The 25,093-nt window shown below is 37.6% G+C and overlaps 1 protein-coding gene and 1 long non-coding RNA gene across 4 annotated transcripts in view; one reads left to right on the forward strand and one right to left on the reverse strand.

The window, feature by feature from the left end:
- Positions 1-248: 248 nt before the first annotated feature.
- Positions 249-23,458, reverse strand: LOC101718620 (uncharacterized). The gene is made up of 4 exons (XR_205007.3): positions 23,254-23,458; positions 14,277-14,352; positions 3,844-3,946; positions 249-393 (listed from the first exon to the last, which is right to left on the reverse strand). It is a non-coding gene; the product is annotated as an uncharacterized LOC101718620 (long non-coding RNA).
- The window catches only part of Orc5 (origin recognition complex subunit 5), a 134,202-nt gene continuing 132,548 nt past the window's right edge, over positions 23,440-25,093 (forward strand). For all 3 annotated transcript variants that reach the window (XM_087206527.1, XM_004839707.3, XM_087206528.1), the window contains exon 1: positions 23,440-23,625. In XM_087206527.1, coding sequence (XP_087062653.1) covers positions 23,554-23,625 — 72 coding nt within the window. In that variant the 5' untranslated portion in view covers positions 23,440-23,553. The remainder of the gene's footprint in view (positions 23,626-25,093) is intronic.

Consider the following 25,093-nt stretch of genomic DNA (forward strand, 5'->3'; position numbering starts at 1 on the left):
CTTCCCAGTAGCTTTCCCTAATTTATTTTCTTCTGCCTAATTCTTAAGCAATATTGACATCCAAGGTGCTGTCCTTTATTATCTTTTCTTCTCTAGTCAGATATTCTCTGTGAGTGAACTCATCATTGCAAACCTTCATTCATCAATTCTATGCTAATGGGTTTTGGCTCTAGAGTGGCCGTGATCCTGAACTCCAGACTTATATTTACATTTTTAAAAAGAATTGTTGAGGCATTATGGAAGATGGATTCATTTAACCATAACTCATTTATTCAATGAATATTCATTGAGTTCCTATTATCCAGCTGGAGTGGGAAAACAATAGAAGCAGAGAGTCCAGAATACAGGCAGGTGGTGGTTGAAGCTATGAGAATGGAGAAGATCATACAGAGTCTGTGTACAAGGGGAAGACAAAGGGAGCAAGAATCAAACTCTAGGATTCATCAACATTTAATATATAGATATAACATGCCCTACTGAACCTGATAAATTCAAGAAGGCTCAAAATCAACAGGTCCAAAATAAACTCACTTCTCTTTAACTGAAGTTGCTTTCCTCTTCTCTTTTACCTTTGTGTCAAGCACTTCAATACCTCAACTTGAAAATCTGAAGTCATCAATGCCTCAACATTGTCATCTTCATCCTTTGCATCCATTTGGTGGCTAAGTCCTGTTAATTCTATCTGTGATGCATCTTCAATACCCTTGTCTTTAGTCTTGTATGAGTTTTCATCCAGAGGTGACATTAGTCTCCTTTCTGTCTGAAATCCACTCAAAATCTGAAATGTGGTATGAGGAGCCCATGAGAAGCACATGTTGATATGAAAGGCAAAACGGTTGTGCCAAAGTGGGGTTTGTAACTAATTGCTACTCTGAGATTTGCTGCCAAATGAGAGATCTTAATCAGAATGGCAGTGGATCAACATGTCATAAGTTAAGAAGAAAGTCAATTAGTGTGACAGGTGACAGAAATAGGGCTGGAAACCAGAGGTACACACATGCCACTTGTAGGATGAAATGCTCCTCTCCTGTATTTTAATTACTTGTGGGAGGGCCAGATTTTAAAGTAACTGAATTGGATGAGGTATTAATGGATCTTGTAGTTTCTAGTCAGCCTCTCTTCAAACTCAGTACCTAAGAGATTATCAAGTAAGATTCTCCACAGTGCTGTAAGAACAGTTTTTCTGAAATATGCACTTTATTATACCAGTCTTTGGCTTGAAATATTGCAGTAGACCCCATAGGCTTTAGCAGTTTAGTAGTTCTTAATCTGAGGATTCTGGCAGTGTGTAAAATGTGGAGGAAATCTACAAATCATGCTGATTTTTTTTGTGTGTGTGTGGCATGATATGTTTACTGAGGATAAGAAGCAACGGTTGGTTCATATGATCTCCCACTCTCTCCTCTTCTTTTCGTCTTCCATTAACCTCTAACCCTTCAATCCCAATTCTAGCCAAATTAAACAATTTGCTGCTCTGGAACAATCTTGTCTTTGCATGGGGGCTACTTCTCTGGAACATTCTTATCTGCCTGTGAGACTTCTAGTTATCCCTCATGACCTAACTCAAACATCCAATACTCTCCAAAGATTTCTCTGGATTCTCCTGGGTAGAATTAGGCTCTCTTATCATTTATACATATTTCCATGTCTGAACTTATCATACATGTATTTGTAAATGTCCTTTTTCTTGGCTAAATTTGTGGCTTGTTGATGAGAGACCATGTCTCCTTCATCTTAAATTCCTCAACATTTCTGCTCCAGGAACTCAATATTTGAAGGTAGAGTGACTTTAAATATACTGAGCTATCTAGAAAGATAATTTCCTAGCTTCTGGGTGGAAAGTCAATTCAACAGTCAATGTTTCAAATGAAACATACCCAAAGATACATTATGCCAAGGTCCTTTCAATATAAGATTGTAATTGTGAAGAACGCCATTTTTTACTTTCTTTTTTCAGAAGTAATTAATATTTTTATTTGAGCTAGAAACATTAAACTCATCACCTCACTAGGCCACAACATTTTAAACTAGCTACTTCTTTTTAAATAAACTACAGCTGGGCCACGGATGTAGCTCAGTGGCACCGCCTAGCAAGTGCAAGGTCCTGAGTTTAATCCCTGGTACCAAAATAAACAAACAAACAAACTAAAGCTATCATTTCACTTTCAGGAATGTTCCACTAGATCCCCCTGGACCTACCAGCAGGTAATACAATCCTTGGACAAAGCTGAGTACTAGCTGTGTCACTGGCTCAAGCAGAGAATGAAAATGTGGACCGTTACACTCAATATTGAATGAGAATGAAAAAAATGTAAGTATATGGGTAAATGCCTTTGGTCTAATCAATTGAAATCTTAATAATTTGATTTCCTTTTAAAAACTGACTTCTTAAATTATTTTTACATGCAGAATAAGATACGGTATTAGTATTTAAAGATTCTATTTCTGACTGATGAATAAAGCTTTCCTGAACAAAAGTTCATTTTAGCCTAGTTTTCATATAGTTCTCAAATCCTGCTTAAGAAGATTTCATATCATAAAAATAAAATGCAAATGAAAGGAGAGAGTAGAAAGGACAGAGGGCAAAATGGAAGGGAGGGAGATTATGTCCCTAGCTTTATAGGGAATTTAAGCTTTGTTGAACTTTTCTAATATTTCAAAAATAATTAAAGCACATGATTATATAAAAAGTTAAAGATACATTTCTTAAGCTCCTATTGTTGTGGTAAGAGACATTTCTAATTTAAAAGAAACATACACACACAATAGGACTGTGTCAGTTATTCTGACCATGTGCCTTTATTAGAATTCAGGATGTCTCTTTGGAAACCCATAAATCTAAACCAGATGCCTGAAGGCAACTGCACCCAACTGCTTCTCCTAGTTCTGAAATAAATGATTATTATGTCCCTCCAATTAGCACCTTAACTCACATATATTTGTTTTCTACAGTGCTTTCATGGATGATGATTCCTCATTTTTTTTTCAAATTGTGATGTGGTTAAGATTTTTACTCCATGCTTATTAAAAAATTGACTGCTTGGACAGTGAGCTGCCTAGCTGAAGACATCTCATGAGATTTATATGAGTGAAAATGGATGCCAACTATATGATTAGTCTAAAGAAAGAATCTTGCCCCTCCCCCCAAAATATTTTTTTCTTCCTTTAAGAAAGCAAATAGGATTTTTAAAAATCTGACTGCTGGTAGTGAATGCAGAGGACTTCGGTCAGCCTTTTCCTTTCACCCTCCTCTCTCAATTTTACTGCAAAATTCAGGGCTTGTTTCTCCTTCCAGGTGCTCTTTCCAGGTTTGCTTTGAAGGAGATCCTGTGCTCTCAGGGCAGAACATCCTCTCCTATTGTGGACATTTGCTACAATCTTCAGCTGCAGATCGTCTGACAGTTCTGACTTTATTAACCTTTTCTAACTGATGGCTGCCCCAGTGACTCCATTTGAGGTGCCTCTAAGTGAGACATATTTTGTATTTCTCTAATTACAGAACTATCTTGACAATGACAGTCACTGCCTGTAATTACTCACCCTGGTTTCCTGGGAATCTGAAAAAAAATTGTCAAGGCTGACAAGCTACTTTAATATTTCAAAAATAGTTATTTCCTTGGGTGCAAAAATATCTCCTATTTTCCTCCCCTATTCTGCCTATTTGATTGTCCCTGAGCATCTTCCTCTCCCCACACCAAAGGTCTTCCCCAGTCCTTCCAAAACAGACACTATACATTCTTCTCTCGTCTACAGTCATTGCCCCAAGACTCCCCGGACACTGAACTGATGAGTATGTGCATTTGATGGCCATGTGTACATCTCTGCAGCGATCCCATAACTTACTGCATTTTCACCAAAGAGAGTAATGAGTGGAGCATAATGAAAGTTTACAGGACCTCAGCCTCCTAGACAAAGAATTTCAAGTCTGCCTGTCTTGTTAGTGTTCCTGCAAAAAACAATGAGCATACAAATAAATTATTTTGAAGCATATTAAATAGGAAATAGACACAAATCTGTAGGGGTAATAAGACTTATCTACATGGTTTTGTTGTTGTTGTTAATGACAGAAATATGTGTTCTTTACACACATAGAATTTTTGAGCAAGAGAAAATTACTTAAGAAAGATCATGGAGGCCTTCGTATTATCACTTGTCTAACATCTCTAATTTACATTTGTGTTCTGACACAGGAAATGTGACACTTTTGGATACTAGAAATCTTTGTAATGACATAAAGCAAATTTACCTCCATCTTTCTTACACATTTTTTCCTTAACTTTCATTATTTCATTTGAACTCCCTACCTCTCAAAAAATAAACTTTGTTATGGTGGCAGACCATCATATGGTGGTACTAAGAAATTTTAACCGAGGTATTGGTGAGTGCTACTTTTCTATAAGCCTAATTAGAAGTAGTGATAACAATATTTATTAGTCATTATAACCATTTACATTGCATTCTTTATGTTAGGTCACTCAACAAAAATAGTGTGAGTCCAAATTCTACATTTGTCACTATGCCAATTGCTAAGAATTTAATCAGACTGTGTGATCTTTGATGAATCATAGAGCCCTGAGTATTTTGGCTAGAAATACCTTACAGATAATCTAGTTCAGCACCTACCCATCTTGGTTGTTAATCACTATCATCTAAGGTTGCTTTACAAATGATAGATGTCTGCCTGAGCCTCACTTCTATATACTTTGATTCAGAAAATCTAGTGTGGAGCTAAAACATCTGTATTTTTTAGTTTCACAGGGGATTTTGACTACCAATAAGGTCAGTGCTAATAATCTGATCCACTTCTCTTATTTTAGACAAGGAGAAAACAGAGCTATAGAGGCTTTGAGGTTTTGAAGTTATACAACTAGCATGTGACACTATTAAACCTAAATCTAGACTTTCCCACTCCTCATTTCATTCTTTTCTACATCAACCAGGATTCTGTCAGTTGCAAAGGTCAAAAATCCAATTGAAACTATTTTAACCCAAAAATGAAATGCACTGTTTCATGTAATAGAATATTTCCAGGGTAATACTTAGGACCAGGGGTATTCTCTCTCTTTCTCTCTCTTTCTCTCTCTCTCTCTCTCTCTCTCTCTCTCTCTCTCTCTCTCTCTCTCTAATCTCTCTCTCTCAATCTCTCTCTCTCTCTCTCCCCAAGTCTCTAAATGTTCATTGGTAGCCTTAAACTCATATTCTACCAATTTAGCATTTCTACCAGAAAGAAAAGATCATTCCTGATACTTTAGCATGTGTAAACACACTCCAGCAAGGACTCCAATTAAACTAGCTTGTATCAGGACATGGAGCTCTTTAATGACAAGTCTGGGGGTGGTAAACCTGAAACATGGAATGGAGTGGTTATGTTGCTAGAAATGTGGCTGGAGAATGAGTTATATGTGTACACACAATATATGAAATATATATAAGTATATATATAATTTTAATCTATCTAACCCACTCTATAATCCAATTAATGATCTTCAAAAGTTTTTAACCATAACCTACAGTATTAAAATATGTTTATCCTATGACTTTCAACTTTTCTAAAACACAGGTTTCATAAAACAATATTATGTTTACAATACATGCTGATATTTTCTGCCACATTCTACTTCATTTTGTAAAAAATTACAGTCTTGACTCACCAAAGTATATTTTCAATACCAAAACTAGTTATGAACATGTAAAAAGTAGTTTGATTGACATTTCATTTGACAATTATTGAATGAGTGATTAAGTCTCCAATAGGCATTATACAGAATTTAAATGGCATTTTTGATGATGTCTGGTCTTTAAAGGTGTACATAACCAAGGAGGAAATGAGTAAGACAGTACGGCCTAAGCAGAAGGAGGAGACTAATTAGAGAGAAAAATAATACTTCATCCCTCAGGAAGAAGGCCAAGGGGCTGAGGCATAGTGCAACAAGCCAGACATTATCCTGCACAAGAATCAAATAAGCCAGAAAGACAGATAATATTCCAAAGCCAAGGAGTAAAATTCAAAGCAAGGGTAAGCAGAAGCTAATCTCAGGAGGCAGCCAAGAAAAAAGTGAGAAAACAGTCAGAAGCTGAAAGTAAAGACAATTAGCAAGATGCAGGAAAAATGTCAGATGAGAGCCCAGCAGCATGTTAAAGTAGGTCAAGGGCCCCTTCTACAGCTTGTGATGGAAACCTGCCAGTGGACTGCTGGGAAGGTCTTGTGGTAGAAACATGCCCTACCACATGCATATCCCGGGTAGGAAAATAGGAACCTTAACTAAATCTCACTGTCATCTGTTAAGTAAATAAGACTACGACAATTACACTTCTCCTTCAGCCTGCTTCATGAGAATGTACATCATGGACCCAACATTAGTACATATGGTTAACAAAGATCTCTCCAGTACAGACAAGTGGCAAATGGTGATGAAAGATTCTAAGCCAGTCAGCTCCTGTGGTGACTTCCTTAAAGCTCATTGTAATACTACAAGAAACAAAATGAAAATCTCCAAGATAAGTATGTTTCTTATATTATCATACGTAACTTTAAATTATACTTGTTTACTTAGTCATACTTCCCTCGATCACCATAGCTTTTGAACCAGTTCTCACTAATGCCTTTTTACAAAATAAAGTCTTCACATTATAGATGCTTCCTCAAACTGTGAAAATAACCCTGAGATGTCTTTTCACAGTGTGAAATAGTTGCAAGGAGGCCTACATATGTCAGTACTTTTCCTCTTGATTTTATTGGATTCTTGTCTGCAACTCTACCTCTTAGAGTAGTTCCTCTTTGAGTATTAGCTTTTGTCTTCTCACAGAGAGTCATAAACCATTTCTGATTGAAGTGCAATCCTATTCCATTTTCTTCATTGCTTTCTTTTCCCCAAATACATTTCATACACTACTAACATCTAGTAAATGTGTGATTTCTTCCCTGCAAGACTCCTTGGTGCACTGTAAGACCTGGATTTCCAGGATAAGTCCTACAAGATTATCTTCTACTAATAAGCTGCAGGCTGGCACACTCCAAGGCATATTTTAATACTGTAGGTTATGGTTAAGCAGCAACTGCACACTCCACTCTCTTACCCCCTTATCCCTCACCTCCATCTCAAGGACATAGAATATAGCCCCAGATTCCCTTTTAAATTCTTAAAGTGTGAATAAAGTCCAGACAACAAGTCATTACCACCATCCCATCCTGGATTTATTACTTCTTTGGCCAACAGATTTACACACCACATAGAGAGCCAGAGAGCCCAACTTCATCCCACCTCTCTTCACAATTCATTGCTCCCTTTCTGCCCTCAGGAGAGTCCAGACCTCCAAAATTAATTAACCTCAGGAACGATCACCCTGCATCTCTGCTTGGATGCTTGGATGTTATAGCTCCCTGTGGTTGGAAATAGTGACTTGACAAAGTCTGTCTAGAACAGCTGTTTTGTGCATGAGCCAGTAAGATCAAAGTATGATTCCACAGTCATTTTTCCAAAACCTTTATGGTTAAATATTTCAGAAATCACAATATTTTAGATTTCATATAGACAATATGGTGCACTAAAACTTACATTATTTAACATCCAGAGCAAATCTAGGACAACAACATAAACATATTGATCTTTCTCCAGAAAAACATAAAATTACTCACACGCTATGAGGAAAATAACACAAACAGCTTCAAGTCAGATCAGAACAGATATTTCTTCCAAAATGCCAAAAAAAACTTTCAGTATTTAATTTACTATGTTTTTAAACAGTGGACCTGTATTACAGAAAGTAGCCAATAATGGATGGATTGTTGGTAGGTGCCAATTGCAATGCTTTATCTAGGATTGGCCAATCACCTGACCTGGCCCCGGGAACCATGGCTCTTCAACCAGGGTCTTCATTCATACTGGCCTATTCCTACCTCTGGGAAGTGCTTGTACTATTCTTGTGTGCTGTTTGTGGCCTAATCCTGGTGCCAAGCCTGCCTGAACTTTATGTAAATTTTCTTTGACTTTAATGCCAAATGACATTTTTTGAGATATTAATTTATGATTTTTCTTAGTTTTCCCCAATCCTCCAGTTCTAGGAAGGTTCTAAGGCCCTAATATGTTCCTTTGCTTTTGTGTAGCAATCTTTCTCTTTCAGTTTTCCAAAAGACTGAAATCCTTGAGAGTATTAGGTTAAGAAGAAATGAAGAGATGTGAGTGATTTTGAAGACTGAGAAAAGAAAGAAGATGGATTTTTCAAAACCTGGGAAGAATTCAGCAGGCTTCACAGACTGCGGACCTGAGGCTACATCATGAACGGTGACAGAATGTGGACCACCTGCATGGTCACCTATTTTTGGCAGAAATTTACATGTCCAAAGAAGTAGAAAAGCCTTTGAACAGTCCACCAATGAAATATGGGTATCAATGGTAAACGAGTGGAGTATAAATAGGAGGTGCCACCTATTATAATGTTGTAAGTACCCTGGTATACTTCATGTAATCAGGGTAGAGGAGTGCGGAGAGTGCCAGACAAAAATTAAACTGCTAGTTGACAGTTGAATAAACTGAAATTATATTAAATTAGATTTCTGGAAGCAAGTGAGGTGATGATTTTGTACATTTAAGTATGTAAATTAATTTTCCTGCTTCTATCTCTTGGATACATTTAAAGATAGTGCCTTCCTACCTCAATTGTCCACAATTTATTGTTTACTTTTTATATTTTACAGTTTTTCATTTTGTATTTCTTCCTTAGCACTCCATTTTACTACCCTCTTTTCTTAATGAGGAAGAATCTTTTCTCATAAAGCTTTGAAATGACCCAGGAGGACAAGACTAGAAGAACATTAGAAGCTTTATTATGATTTTATATATCATGCAATACGAAAACAAGCAAACCATTGAAACAGTTAAATTATATATGTTTCTACTTGAGACCTTGACTCATCTACTTCTTTCCCTAGGTAGAGCTCTGGCTTGGCTGGGGTCTTGGACTAGGGATTGAGTGTGGGAAATGGCACAGAGTAGATCTATCCTTTCTGCTATTGAGATAACAAAGATAATGGGGTAAATGTAAAGTGCTTTGAGCAAACCCACAATTGTAACAATATTTTATGTCTGATATCATTCAGTAATGCTATGCCTTTGAGAACAAAAATAGATAAGGATGAACCTTGGTAATTGTATATTAAGGGTCTATAGAGACAAGAAGGCCTTCCCAAGACACCAGAGGATGCTGCCATGGAAGAGGCCAGCAATGGACTCTTCAGCTATCAGTCAACATCCCTAAAGGGCCATAGCATCTGGGTGAAAAGTACTGTGAAAGTGGGGTAATGCATGGTTGAGGGTTTCTCTGATGAGACAAATATTCAGCTTTATATTAGGCCTTCTCAGCACCTTGTGCTCCTACCCCCCTCCAAAGTGGTCCTAAGGATTTTGTGGGTTTTGCTTCCAAGTGGCTGTGGGTGGGGCCAAACAGCCCAAAGTGTTCACATATATACTTATTTTTAAATGAGTTCATGGTTTCTTGAAACTCTTGCTCATTTTCTGTTAGATTTATTGCTGGGAACTTATTATAACTTTGGCAACAATTTCTTTTTAAAGTATATTATACTGTTACTGTTGTGTAAAAAATGTTCTTGACTTTCACCCTTTGTGCTTTCAATGCTGAGAAGTATCTCTGAGCATTTCTTTAAGGGAAAGATTTTAGCCAGTGTCACTTTCTCTGGGACACCTTCATCCTTTTCATCATTCTATCTTCATTTTTGTCCATAAATTCACCTTCACAGAATTTCTCTGATTCCATGCCAAGTTTCTTGAATTGTGGCAATGTCCACATTATTCCTTCTGTAACTCTACTGATGGGTGATTCAAATTTCACCTTCAACCTCACCACTTTACAGTTCTTTGCTGTACTTTTATTTTTGGTGAGCATTTCCTTCGAGTATCCATTTTGTAAAATACTGCATGAGTTTATCACCAGAAGACGGGAGCAATGTGTCTATATGTTTCACTATGTGTGAACTTAATAATAAATGTACAATGATCAGTCATGCATAGTCTTTGAAAGTAATGTGCTTGATGACTTCAAAGTGCTTATCTGTTTTCTATGCAATGATTTGTACTTTATTCAATCACTCACAGTTAACATACCACGGTAATTAAAATCTGAACCAAACTACTGGGGGGCTGGTTTCTTAAATCAAAGCATGTAGCTAAAATTTTTGAATACTGGAACTGTGCAAAGTAGGAACTGACTATACTGAATTGACTTAGTATTGCTTATACTTATAAAATCCAGAGCAACATCAAAATTTACATTGTACTCTGGATGGCAAGAGTCAACATTCTAAAGGTATCTGTTCTCTCTCACAATTTCAGCCTTTAACCTCCTTTCTTACCACATATATGACATAGAAAGGAGAGCAGTAATTTGCCCTCAATCTCACCTTCTCAGCCCTTTACTTTGGGGCAAAAGTCTCTAAATTCAACCAGTTAGGGTTTGTCACTTCCCCTGAGGGGCAGGTTTCTGGGGAGATGGAGTTTCAGGGCACCAGGATTATTTTGACTCCAAGGGTGACATCTAGAGGCAGAGAAGCATAGCTTCGGAGCTACCTCCAGTGTCAATCATCCTTTCAGCTGTCTGCTAAGGTCCTCTTTTCCTGGTGACCAGTGATGCTGCCAGGGTATGGTTGTTAAGGGGTGAGACTTCTCCCCTCCATCTCTGATTCCTCCTGCACATGTCAGACTGCATTCCAGTCAGACTAAGCCCTCCAATGTAAGAGTCGTCAACAGGGAATCGGGTTGGGCTATCATGGTTTAGTCCAGAGACCAAAACTAAGCCATCCAAGGGGAGTCCTCAGCATTTTAAGCAGTAGCAACCCCCAAGGGGCATGGCTGGAGATTAGACAGTGACAATAAAATCCTGCCCTTGTCCTCTACTCTAAACAGACCCAACCAGGTTAGAGCTCCTCTGCCCCCTGGTTTGCAGAACAGCACTGGAGTTGTGTGGGTGAGGCCCAGGGAGAGGCATGGGTGGGTCACCCTCACCTTCTAGGACTGAGAGCTGTGCATCTGTCTGGAAGGCAAGAATAAGGGCCCTTATCTCTAATGCAATAGAATTTCCCCAGCCCCAGGACCTCCTTCCCCATCTTTTTTCATTGCTTTCTTTCCTCCTCTGTGACCTTCTGAGAGGTTCCTGAGGTTTATTTCCCCCTAAAATGGCTCTAGCTTTTCTTTCTCAATTACCTAACCCTAGCAACTTTTGTGGATTTGATCAATTTTTTTTTTTTAAATCAACACTCTTGCTTTTGCTTTCTCTTTGCTACAGCTGTGGCTGCCAGCAAACACCCAAGGAATTCGGCCCAGAGCCAAAAACTCATCATTCTCCTTGACAACCCTGGGCTCAACTAAGGGATTTTCCTATTTGACAAGCTGTTTCCCGATGGTGTAGCCTTGGGCTCAGAGAAAGCTGCTGGCACCTGCCCATTTGGTTCCAGAATGGGGAAGATGCCCCCTCTCCCAGTGGTCAGTACCGCAATTTATCCTACAATAGCTGGCCCTGTGATTGGTTGATCTTAATTTATGGAGTCCCTATCAGAGACACTTTTCTCTAGAGAGGATGTCTATTTGCCTTTGTCCAGAATTAGGTGGCATTACTGACTGTGACCACCCACAGCTCCAGTCTGCCTGGTTTGATCCAGAAGAACCAGGTCCAGCTAAGTGAAATATTGATGTTTCATGTTTCCATACTCCCTTTATCTATCTTCTCATTGTATTCACTCTCCTTGAGTGACTTCACTTATCATAAGAATTTAACAACCATTTAAATGTTAATGACTCTTATACCTGAGTCTTTAGCTCAAATGATTTTTCTAAACTACAGAACCATTCAGCCAACTGAGCATCACCATGTGGATGTCTTCCAGGCCCCTCAAATTCTGCCTGCCTGAAAGAGAACTCATCTTCCCTCTTTTCCCAAAGTTGTTCCTCCTCATATTCCTGACTCCAGCGATGTACACTTAGTACAGCAGCAGTAATTCTTGTCTTCTACTTCTCATTAATCTGTCAATTCTACCATCTAAATATCTCTTAAACCTCTGTATTTCTCTTCATTTCTTCTTCCTGGTGTTAGATTAGCTAATAGATAGCTTTATTGCATGTTTAAGTTATTAGTACAGTATAGGGTTCCAGAGAGATCTCAGATTTCTATCTCATGGGCCAAGACTCTTGGCTATTTGTCTTGTAAGAATTGTACCTTTATCTGAAAAAAAATGAACTTGGTAAAAAACACAAGAAGGTCATAATACTGAAAGATCTACACCATTCTGTTCCCAAGAAACAATTGATATAAGCAGGAGAAATTAAAACATAGATGTTTATTAAAATCTTTTTTATCTTGCTTGCTCATAGGAATTTTTGCATACTTGTTATTTTGTTATAGTTCTGATAAACAGTAGAGGAAGCCTACCAGTAAGTTCCCCAAATAATAAAGCAAAAATTATACTGAGATATCCTCACTGTCACTCATCTCAGATGCACCACCACCACCATCTCGGGCAATGATGACCAGATAATATCTACAGAAATTATACATAGAAATCCTTTTATCAGTTACTTATAACAGGAGAGCCATTTGCTATAAAAATTAAGCAATAATTGTAGAAAAGAAAATTTATTAGAGAATTGAGAAACCAATGTGTAGGTAATATCTGATTATTAGTGAATAAAAATGTTGCTTAACATTCTGAACCTTTCAAACCAGATAATTAACTTATTCCCTGACAAGGAGGAGAAAGTCTTCCTTAATCTTTGACCAATAATTTCTCTAAGACACTGAGAATCAAATAAGAAAAATTGGAAAGAATGTAATATTTTATATATCATAAAGGACTACATTCAACAAACATAATCAAATTTTCTTACAATTATTTTTATGAATCAAAATAGTTTTTATTTGAAATACACATAGGAGAAATATGTTATAATCCTTAAAATATTTGAATCTTTAATCTGACCCTATTTCTGCCATTTTGTTTGAATTCCTTATAAATTATCAACCAGTTTACTGAATAAGAAATTTAAAAGTGTCTCCAAATTCTACCTGTTTCAATATTCTCAATACTGCCACCACTGTGATCTTTCCAAACTGTAAATATCCAAACTTAAAATCCTTCAATGATTCCCCATGATCTTCTGGATCGTGTTGATTCTGTATCATTCATATATGAATAAAATACCCAGGGCACCCTTATCTTTCCAACTTGTTTTCAACACTTTTTTCTAGCTGTTTTCCATTTCTTCTCTCTACCTTAGATCCAAAGCCCTACAGGTCTTCTAATGTTTTCACACTCTAAAACAGTGATGGCAAACCTTTCAGAGATGAATGCTCAAATTGCGACCCCAAAGCCACTTATTTACTGCAAAGTGTCAACACTGTACTTAAACCTGAATACTGAGGTTTTAGTTTAGAAAAAAAAAAACCTCATACATGAACATCTTTTGTCTTAAAAGAAAGACATGTGTGCCATAGGTGTGCCACCACTGCTCTAGGAAACCTTCCATGATCCGTGTTCAATCTGTATCCTAGTATTAGCATTTTCATGCCAGTTCCCTAAGTCCTAATCCCCACAGTGACAAAACAAAGACCAGGCAACACCAGCACATGCAGTGGGTTTTGTTCCAAGAGAGGAAATCCTAAGCTTTGAGGACCTGAATCTTTTATCATGGGCAATAAATATGCTTCCTCCTTGCTTCCCAGGAAGACATTATCTTTACTACTAGACAGAATTCATGCCTGCTCTTTTGCTCCAGAGGAGATACTACACCTTCCAAAGTTGTTTGCTAAACATCCTGGAAGATACAGTTCAGAAAAAAAAAAAAAGCCATTCAGTGCCTCAGTCATAAGATGTGCAGAAATCTAAGAGAACCCTGAAACAGTGCCTTGCAACAATATCTTGAAGGTAGATCCAGGTCTTATGATGGGTCTGTGAGGTATTCAACAAAAAGAGAAATAAGACTTCACAATTTTGGGACTTAATTACTAGAAAAAAATACAGTGCTAATTAATGAAATGTAAGACTATGGGAGTAGGAGAACAAGAATTAAAATTTGGTTCTGGTTGGGTTAATTAATCAGTAAAATAATAATCACAATAATACTTATTTTGTATTTGCCATGTGCTTGGCACTATATTAAATGCACCATATATATAAATTCACTGACCAAATATTAACTGAGCACCCTTATGTGCTAGTCACTTTTCCAGGAACTGGAGATTCAGTATTAAACAAAACCAACAAAAATTCCTACCTTCTATTTTGGTCCTTGCACTCTAATGAACGATAGTCAGGCTGCTGAGGAAGTTCAAGGTGGAGATAATCTCTTCCTGGAGATACAGAGATACCAATCTTGTGAGTAGGTGTCATATTTACATGCGCGCACACACACACACACACACATCCACATACACACAGGTAAGGAAACCAAGGCTTAGAAAATAAACATGCCTAAAGTTACACTTAATAAGTGTTGAAGGCAAAATGGTAAGCCAGGTCTGTTGAAGTCTAGATGTTGTGCTTTATTATTTACATTCTGAATAATAATGCATTCATGAACATTCACTCATAGAAGTGAATACTGAAAGAAATATTAAATTAGCTGTCCAATAAATTTTCATTAGATATGCAATTTTGAAAGTTTAAAAGAAGTTATGTAAAAAAATTGATCTCACTGTTGCAGTGGAAAAGTTAACTGAATTGCTTTTTCAGCTTAATATTGATTTAATTTCTCCCTGATATTAAATTTTATTTCACTACATAAATCCCTTTTGAATATAGTTTTACTACATTCACTCATTATTTTGTGATATAAGGTTTTAAAATCTATTTCATTGAAATAAATGAAATAACTGAGTTGAGACAAACTAAAATATTTGTCCTATTCAATATAAGACTTCTAATATATGTTAATAGCTCTTAGGGAGTATGAAGTATTAAAACCTAGGGACCTGCAATAAAAACCCAACACTTAGAGCTATTTTTAAATCATTTATCCAACAAAGAAGACATTTTTAAAAATGAGGCTATATTCAGTGAAATTCTAAAATAATGTTATATGGAACATAAGAAAAACTGTATTTTAGCTAAATAAAATATAAAGAAGACAGGAAAATAACTGTGGAAAAGAGATTATCCAAAAATTTATTCAACTATTCATCATAAGTGTTTATATTAATTGTTATTTATTGAGGCTTTCTTCATATTGTGTCTTCACTAGACTGCAAGTTTAAGGAAGACAGTTACAATGTCCACTTGGTCCCACAGTATCCATTGCATCCCAGCATAAGTCCTCAATAAACTAATAAATAAATCTGAATTACTTTTAGTACAGTTGTGCCCCCAGAACACGAGTATAATACAACAGGGGCACCAACCCTCAGACCACAGACCAGGTTGCACAGCAGGAGGTGAACAGCAGGTGAGGAAATGAAGTTTCATCTGTATTTACAGCTGTTCTCCATCAGTCACATTACCACCTGAGCTCTGTCTTCTGTCAGATCAGTGGCAGTGTTGGATTCTTATAGGAGTATGAACCCTACTGTGAACTGCACATTAGAGGTCTAGGTTGCATACTCCTTATGATAATCTAATGCATGATGATCTGAGGTGGAGCTGAGGTGGTGATGTTAGCACTGAAAAGTAGCTACAAATATAGATTAACATTAGCAGAGAGGTTTGACTGCATAGAGACCATTACAAATCAATTGCTCATAAACCTCATAAACCTGATGGGGGTTATCCCCATCAGTGAGTGGCACATGCCAAGCTGCATCTGGTGGTAGGCTTTAAGTCAGAATCTGACACTTATTTTAGTCCATGCACAGCCAGCCCAATATTTTATTTACCACTTCTATCTGTGCCTCATTTCCACACTTTGAACTTGTCTCAGTCAGTTTTGGCAACCTAGCCAAAATGAGTTTAAAAACCCCCCACAAAACAAACAAACAAAACCCCAAACATCACTGGAGAACTTCTTTTAAAAGGAGAAAAAGACTCAATTATTATGAGATGCAGAACACTCTAAATTGCCAACAGAAAGAAAGCTGCATTTAAAAGAAAATAGCAGGTTCATTACAATAGGTGATTCACATTCTCCAAGCTCATTTTGTATAACATGTGGCAGCCAGCTCTCCAGCGAAGCTATGATATCTTCAAAACTGCCACATGATCACCAAGCACCCTAAATTAAAAGACAAGCCTTTGGAGTATTTTTTTAAAAATGAATATGAGGAACAGAAGCAATAATTGAAGGCCACCATTTCATCAAATGTACCTGCACTCAGCACATAATTCTTAGTGGCCAACTACATTGTTAAAGCTAAGAAGCTCTTTACTATTGGTGAGCAGTTAATTCTGACTGCTGCTAAGAACATTTGTCATGAAGTTTTAGGAGAGGCTGCAGTTCAAATGGTGGTATGAGTTTGTCTTTCAGTTAGCACCATAATTAGACAAATTGATGAACTCTCAGAAGCTACTGAGGCACAACTGATAGAGAGAATTATGAGTCATTGTGGTACAAATCCAGGTTGATGAGTCTACTTATGTTGGCAACAAAGCAACAATGCTTGTTTTTATGCAATATTTGTCCAGGAGAATGTGCATGAGGATGTGTTACGTTGCAATTTTGTTGCCAACCAACATCACAGATGCAGAGCTTTTCAAATCTTTGATTATATATCATGGAAAATGAATTGGTCATTTTGTGTTGGTGCATGCACAAAAAGAGCAACTACCATGGCGAGCTTTCTGGTTTCACTACTTGGGTCAATGAGGTTGCTTCTTACTGAGTCTACAATTGATTGTGTCATCTACAGAGAAATACTAGCTAGCCAAAAAAGTGTCACCTGACCATAACAATGTTCTGCAGGATGTGATTAAATTATCAACCACATTAAAGTACACCCCCTTAACTCATCTGTCTGCACAGCTCTGTGAGGAGATGGATGTAGAGTACTTGTCTTTTCTTATATACACGACATGTCTTTCTAAAGGTAGATCACTGGGGCCAGGGATTTAGCTCAGTGGTTTCGCCACCTGCTGCGCAAGTGCAAGGACCCGAGTTCATTCCCCAGTACCAAATAAATAAATAAATAAATAAATAAATAAATAAATAAATAAATAAATAAATAAAGGTAGGTCACTGGCCAGTTTTTGAGTTATGAGAGCCATTCCTGGGATTTGTTTTAGAAAAAACAGTCACCCTGGCAGGACATTTCAGTGACACAGAACGGGTCATAAAACTTTCTTACTCTGATATTCAACATGCTCAATAAGCTCAATCTGTCATTTCAGGGGAGAATGACAACTGTGTTCAAGTCAACAGATAAAAGTGGATGCATTTAAAGCCGAAGTGTAATTATGGGGACAGTGAATGAACATTGGGATTTTTGACGTTTCAAATATTAGCAAAGATTTTGAAAGCGACTGAGCCAGGGGCTTCTTTCTCCAGTTGGTGCGTGACTACCTACCTTTCAAGAGTTTTAGCATTACTTTCTAACCAAAAAGACCCTCAAACTTGAAGAAAATAATCCGTGACCCATTTGTGAATAAACTAGGTGAATCGACTTTGTACTAGGAGAGGATTGACTGAAACTGCAAGTGATTGTGGCCTTAAAAATATGTTTGAAAAAAAAAAAACTATGTTTGAGACAACTTCAGATCTCCATATATTCAAGATTAAAATCAAGGTGGAATATCTTGAGTGCCACAAAAGTGCTAAAATGGCTGTTTCCCTTTGCAACATCATATCTTTTTTTTTTTTTTTTTTGTGGTACCGGGGATCGAACTCGGTTACTTGCATTTGGGCAGCAGGCAGCAAAACCACTGAGCTAAATCCCTGGCCCCTGCAGCATCCTATCTTTGTGAAGCAGGGTTTTCTGCAGTGACAGCAACCAAAATAAGAATACAGAGTAGACTGGATATAACCAACACATTTCAAGTGTCACTGTCTCCCAGCACCCCCAGATAGTATTGTCTAGTTGCAGATAAACATCCTCAGAGCTCCCACTGATTATGCATCATGGTGAGTTGTACAACTATTTCATTATATACTACAATGTAATGATAGAAATACAATGCACAATAAAATCACCTTAAATCACCCCTTCCTTCATTCTGTGGAAAAATTGTCTTCCACAAAATTGGTCCCTGGAGCCAAAAGGTTGAGGACTATTGTGATACAAGGTTAAGAATGTAGGTGCTACGTGAATGTAAATAATCATTATTATGGGACTTTAGAGAATTTTGTTGAGGAACTAGGGGGATTTCATAGAATTGGAGCTCAAACTGAAAAGACAGGTGTTTCAGTTTGTTCTCTAGAACATACAGCCTGAGTTAATGCTGAAAAGTGATTATATGTAAAAGGTTCCAATCAAAAGCATTCTTTTCTTCAGTTTCTATCTCTATTAAAATTCCCCATCTGTTCCTCTATCCTTTACATTTTACACAGATTCATTAGCTTACTAAAATTATTTTAAATCCCACATCTGATGCCTCAAATACTCGGATCATCTGAGCAATACTAGTAATATGCTTGGTTTTTTGACAATGGCTTTTTTTCTCACTTTATAGCACATTTCATATGTTTTTTATTGAATGCTATACATGAGGAATAGAACAGCATAGATTTGGGGATATATCTGTATCTCTGAAAATGCTCATTCTGCTATATTAATTTGAGATCAAATCAATGTAATCAGGATTGAGTTGGGTATGGGGCTCATAACTGCTTTCATTACTATAAGTTTCAAAATTCCTGTACAGCTTCTTTATGCTTAGAGCTGGAAAATGGGTAGTGATGCTTGTTGCTGAACAGTACCTCTACTCCTAGTTTTGTTGTTGAACAGTACTTGGAAAAAAATCCGTGCCACTTATCCAGGTCATTGTGTGGATGTCGGGAGAGCTAATGTGTCTCCCTGCCTCCCTGCTATGTCTTATTTCCCACTGGTTAAATTTGCTATACTGCCAGGACTGACACCCTAGGAAGCTACCTTCTCTTACTTCTGAGCTGCTCCCTTCAGCAGCTCCTTAGGACGCCAGATCTCATGCCCTGCTGTGTGGCACTTCATCTAACTGTGAAAGTGGCAGTAGAAGCAGAATCTTCAGATAAGAATGCACTGATCAGCCTAGCTTCGTGGTGATTATGAAAGGATATGCTCCGCACTCTGCATGCATTTGATTTGTGGCCTTAGAGACCGAACTGGGCAGATTCAAAATGAGTCTAAAGGTACAGGTAGATTAAAATATAAGCCCCATGATGACCCCTTTGAGGGAAGAAATAAATTAAATTTAGATACAGGTGGTATAGAATAAGAAAATAATTGTAGGTGAGAAAGCATGGCTATGTATCACAGACAGCAAGTAAGACAAAGATTGATCATTGTTTTCATTTTCTAAATGAATCTCAATGGAATAGAATTGAATTAATCAGTATCACAGATATGAACACTATCTTCACTACTCTATGCATAATCTTTAAATTTGAAGTTCACTGGGATATAATTGTCATGTAATTAACTGCACATATTGAAGGTGTAGAATTTGGTTAAGTTTTCAATCATTTATGTGTCCATAAATCCATCACAATATACCCACTGTATTAGTTTTGAAGGGCTACTGTAATAAAGTACTACAAACTGGGCATCTTTTTTATTAAGTTTATTGGTACAATTTAGATATACATATATGATCACATTCATCATATGGAATTTGTACCTGTACACAGTATATCTTGATTCATATTTTTTCCCATTCCCTTACCCTCCCTTCTATCCCTCTTCCCCTTCTTTCTGGAGCTTTTTTTTCCATTTTATCTCATTTTTAAAATTTTTTCTTCCCTCTCCTCTTGTGCCCCTTCCCATTTGAACATTTTCTATTTCACAGTATCTATTATACATTTTGGTCCTTATTTACACTTTCAGTTTCTCACACACTGTGATATTTACATGTGTGTCTGACTTATTTCACTTAAGAGTATGGTCTCTAGGTGTATCTGTTTAACTATAAATGTCTCAAGTTTATTCTTCTTTATGGCTATTACTCCACTGTATAAAAAAATCACATCTTTATCCATTCATCGGTTGATGGGCATTTGGGTTGTTTTCAAGACTGAGCTATTACAAACCATACTGCTATGAACATGGTGTCCATATATCACTGTGGTATGATGCTTTTAATTCTTTCAGGAAGATACTGAGAAGGGGGATGGCTGGGTTAAATGGAACCTCTACTCCTAGTTGTTTTTTTTTTTTTTTGGTACCAGGGATCGAACTTGGGACCTTGGGCTTGCCAGGCAGGCGCCGGAACCACTGAGCGTAATCCCTGGCCCTCTACTCCTTGTTTTTTGAGGATTCTCTAAACTAATTTCCACAGTGGTTGCACCAGTCTACACTAAACTTACTGAGAGAAATTAGGAAACACATGCCTTTCACAATAGCATCGAAAAAATGATATATGTAGGAACCAATCTAACAAAGTAAAAGATCTTTACATTGAAAACTATAGTACTGTGAAAAAGGAGATTGAAGAGAATATCAAAAAATGGAAAGATATCCCTTGCTAGTGGGTAGGAAGAACAAACATAGTAAAAATGGCCATACTCCCAAAATTGTTATACAGATTTAATGCAATCCCAATCAAAATACCAATAGCATACCGCACAGAACTAGAGAAAACATTCCCAAACTAGGTGTCTTATAACAGAAATTTATTGTCCAACAGTTCTGAAGGCTAGAAGTCCAAAATAAGGTGTCAGCAGTGTTGATGTCTTCTGAGGACTCTGAGGGAGATTCTACTCCATGCCTCTGTCCCGGGTTCTGGTGAGGGCCTGCAAACTTGGCATTCCATGGCTTGTACATGTATTACTCCAATCTCCAACTCTATCTTCACTTGGCATTTTCCTTGTCTCTGTGTCTTCATATGGTCTCTTTTACAAGGATGCCAGTAGTCTTGGAATAGGGTTCATACTAATGACCTGATCTAAACTTGATGAAGTTTGCAAAGACCCTATTTCCTATACATAATACTTACCATTCCTCCAAATGTCCTCAGGCTTCTTTTCCTCATTCCAGACAACCTCCTATCACTAGGTAACTAATATTTCATGTTTTTTAGAATTTTATAAAAATGGAGACATACAACATACAGTCATCCCTTATAATACATGTATTGGTCTAAGAATCCTCCACCTCCAACCCCTACAGATACCTAAACTTGTGAATGTTCATATCCTTTATATAAAATGACCTAGTATTTGTTTGTATGAATAACCTACACAATCCTCTTGCATACTTTAAACCATCTCTAGATTACTTTTACTAATACCTAACAATGATATTGTATATAAAGACTATATATGTTCAGTATATAAATATATATTGTGTGTGGGGGGGGATACTGGGGATCAAACTCAGAGTCTTGGACATGCTAACCATGTACCTTACCACTAAGCTACACCTTCAACCTTCTCTAATATTTTTAATCCAAGGTTGGTCGAATCCACAGATGTGGAATGAATACTGAGTACAACTGTACTTTTCTATGTGGGAATGTCTAGCTTCTTCACTTAGTATGATTATTTGAGATTTATTCCGGTTGCATAAATTAACTTTTTATTGCTGATAAGTATTAAACTGTGTTATATCCCACAACTTGTAAACTCACTTGTTGATGGAATTTAGGTTGTCTCCAGTCTGGGAATATTTCAAATAAAACTACCATGAACAGTAGACTACAAGTCTTTGTACTAGTATAAACATATCTTATTTTTCAACATCTACAAGTGGAATGGCTGGGTCATATAGTGGGCGTCTACCACATGTTTTAAGAAACAGTCATACTGTTTTCCAACAGTAGTCATACCATTTTGCATTCTTACCTACAATATATTCAAGTTCCAGTTTCTCTACATGCTGGCTAATACATGAAATAGTCAATCTTCCTCATTTTAGGCTTTCTAAGAGGCATATAATATCTTGTGGTACTAACAGGCATTTTCCTAACTAAAAATGTTGGATGCCTTTCACGTGCTTGTGACTTGTCTTTTTCATTAAGTACTGTTACCTGTTAAATTTTTCAGCATATTTTTACCTGTCAATTTCTACACACACACACAAAGTATGCTAAGATCTTGATTGGGGATTGTGTAGAATCTGCTTATCAGGGGAAAACAAAAATTTTAACAAAACTGAATCTTCTAATAAACATGGTATCTGCTTTAAAAATATCTTCCTTAATTTATTTCACCAATATTTTATAGTTTTCAGTGTGCAAGTCTTTCACCTTTTTTGTCAAACTTAGTCCTAAGTATTTCATAAGTTTGATATTATGAAAATTATATTGATATTTTGAGTTTCAATTTTCAATTGTTTATTGCTAATACTTAGAATTTTGCCCGATATTGCTCTTGAATCTTGGAACCCAGCAAAGTTCACTCAGTAGTTTTAGTAGCTTTTTTTAAAGAATCCATCAGATTTTCTACATAGGTGATACTAAATTGCTTATTACTAAATTTGGTTTCTTTCTAATCTGGGTGCATTTTCTTTTTCTTGCCTTATTACACTGGTTATAAAATTTGTGTTTCCAGCACAATATATATCATCTTTGTTCCTAGTATTAATTACGCCTATTTTGTAGATAAGGAAGTTGAGACTCAAAATGAGTGATCTAGTGATTCTTACAAAGTCTCACAGTTCAGAAGCAGATAGTGCTCCAAAACCACAATTTTCAGGGCCGCAAGCACTCCTTTCAAAACACATTTTTCTACTTCTCTATCTTTTTATTTCTCTAATTTTCTGGAGTCCAGTTTCTAGTAGGCCTTCACGAATAAGTACAGTGAACGTTTTATGTTCACGACAGAATTATATTTAACTATAATATCACCGCCCTCACCAATACACACTAGAACCTCCTCCTCCTAAGGAGAGGCAGTTCCAGATGTGGTTTAAGGTTTCCACAAAGAACAGTTAGCCAAAATTATTCATTCACTGGATACTAATACTGGATGCCACTAATTTCACTGTCTCCTCTGGTAAAAGCCTTTTTTTTTAACATACTAGTCCTTGGAGTCAACTCCACAGATCGCAGGAAGGAGAGAGCCTCCTTCCTTGGCACTCAAGATTTTCAAATTTGGGGACTCCAGGCGGGAAAACTGAAGCCACGGGTTTGGGGGTAATGGGAGCCCACAGAGGCCCTTAGCGCCTTCCACCCCTTTTCAATTCGCCCATCCCTACCTAGGCCTCTCCGGTTTTGATGGAAAACGCTGCGTTCCCATATCGCCACCTAACAGCTTGCCTCTTCTCAGTCAGACGGCTCAGAGGACAAACGAATGCGTAGAAGCCAGGGTGTGAGAGAAGTGTGCGGTAGCTACGCTTTGCGTACGCGCTGACGTCCCGCCGACGCCCGGGCGCGCTGACCCCGCCCACAGGGCGGCGGGTCAGGTTTCCGGTGCGAACGCGGAAACCGCCGGGCTGTGAGGTTACCGCTTGGGACTGGGCGCGCGCCGCGCTCTGTTCCGGTGTCCGTCCGCCACGATGCCTCACTTGGAGAGCATGGTGCTCTGTCGAGAGGCCCAAGTGTCCACCTTGCAGTCTCTGTTTGGAGAGGTACTGTGGTCAAATTCGTTTCCGTGCGACCTGTTCCCTTGAGGGGGTGGCGACGAATCGACTTCTGCATTGTGATGGGGTCAGGGGGTCTTGTAGCTCTGCTCCACGTTCACCCACTCTTTCTCATTAGTCCCTTTCAAAGGACCCTGCGCAGGAAGAATATAGGACGTTGGCCAAGATGTGTTCTTTCACACACGCCCTTCTTTCGAGGTGTTAGCCCAGAGTAAACCCCAGAAGTTGCTCGTTACCTTACCCCGACTGAACAGGGTTTTATATAACAGGCGGGTTTGCGGAGTATTCAAGTTTAAATTCACACGTTTCAGTAAGGTAGTTAGTGGAAATCAGGCACGGAGAGGTGGCTTGTTTTCAAGGCCATTGAGGACCAAAGCAGTATGCCAGGCTTAAAATTCTAGCAGCTTTTCCACTTGCAAAAGCCCTGAAAAGGTCTTAGTCTAGGCTCCTTTCTGTCCTTGACTGGTAGTTTCAGAGAATGCCTAGAAGAGAGGTTGTTTTCTCTGCATGGACACAGCTGGGGAGTCCTTTCCCTAGGCATGAGGTAACAGGCAATTCAAAACTTTATCTATTTCTTATTTTTTTCTGGTGTCCCTCTTGCTTAGAATTAATCAGACTTGGAGGGGAATAAAAAGAATTAAGATAACGTTATGTACATGTACTTACTTCCCACAGTGAATGTAATCATCATGTTCTACAAACATGTACTAATAAAGGCAAAAAAGAAAATATAATTAATCAGATTTGGATCTTATTTGTGAGAAAAGTAAATAAAACTTAACCATCTTCTGGTTTGCTTTTTCTATGTGCCTTCATCCAACTAAAAATGCTGGCTCCTCAAAAAAAAAATACTGTCAGTCTTGAGGTGGCCTGTGAAGTATTAGTGGAAGAGCACCGCCTCCATCTAAACGGACACATTACTTAAGAGGTCACCAACTGCATACTCAGCCAGTTGTTACAATGTTTTAAATTATAGTTACCTATGTTATCACTGAAATAGTTTCTTGGTTATATTCTATGAATCCCTTTCCTAAAATTGAGAAACCCAAATCACTGGAAACCAAAAGTGGTCCTCCTGAGACTAGAGGATCTAGAAATCAGAAAACAGAAAGGGTTTAGATCTTTGCTTTTACTGCATATCATGCATTTGGGATGCATGCATTTGCGAAATCCAAAGAACTAATGGCAAAAAACTACAAAAAACTGATTTTTATCTCTATAAAAATTCATTTGTTGGGTGGGGGGTGGATTTAGCTCAGTGGCACTGCGTCTACCTTGCAAGTGCAAGGTCCTGAGTTCCATCCCCGGTACCAAAAAAAAAAAAACCCAACAACAAAAATCATTTATTTTTTTCAAGAAGTATTTATTGAGCATCTTTTCTGTGTCAGACACTGAGTCTTGGCTTGTTGTAGTTTTCATGGAGATTTATAAAGGTGAAAAGTGAAATAAGAGTGCA

Source organism: Heterocephalus glaber, unplaced genomic scaffold (genome assembly GCF_053883595.1).
Source record: "Heterocephalus glaber isolate CG9 unplaced genomic scaffold, H.glaber_assembly_v1.0 deba00000676, whole genome shotgun sequence".
In the NCBI taxonomy this organism is placed as follows: domain Eukaryota; kingdom Metazoa; phylum Chordata; class Mammalia; order Rodentia; family Bathyergidae; genus Heterocephalus; species Heterocephalus glaber.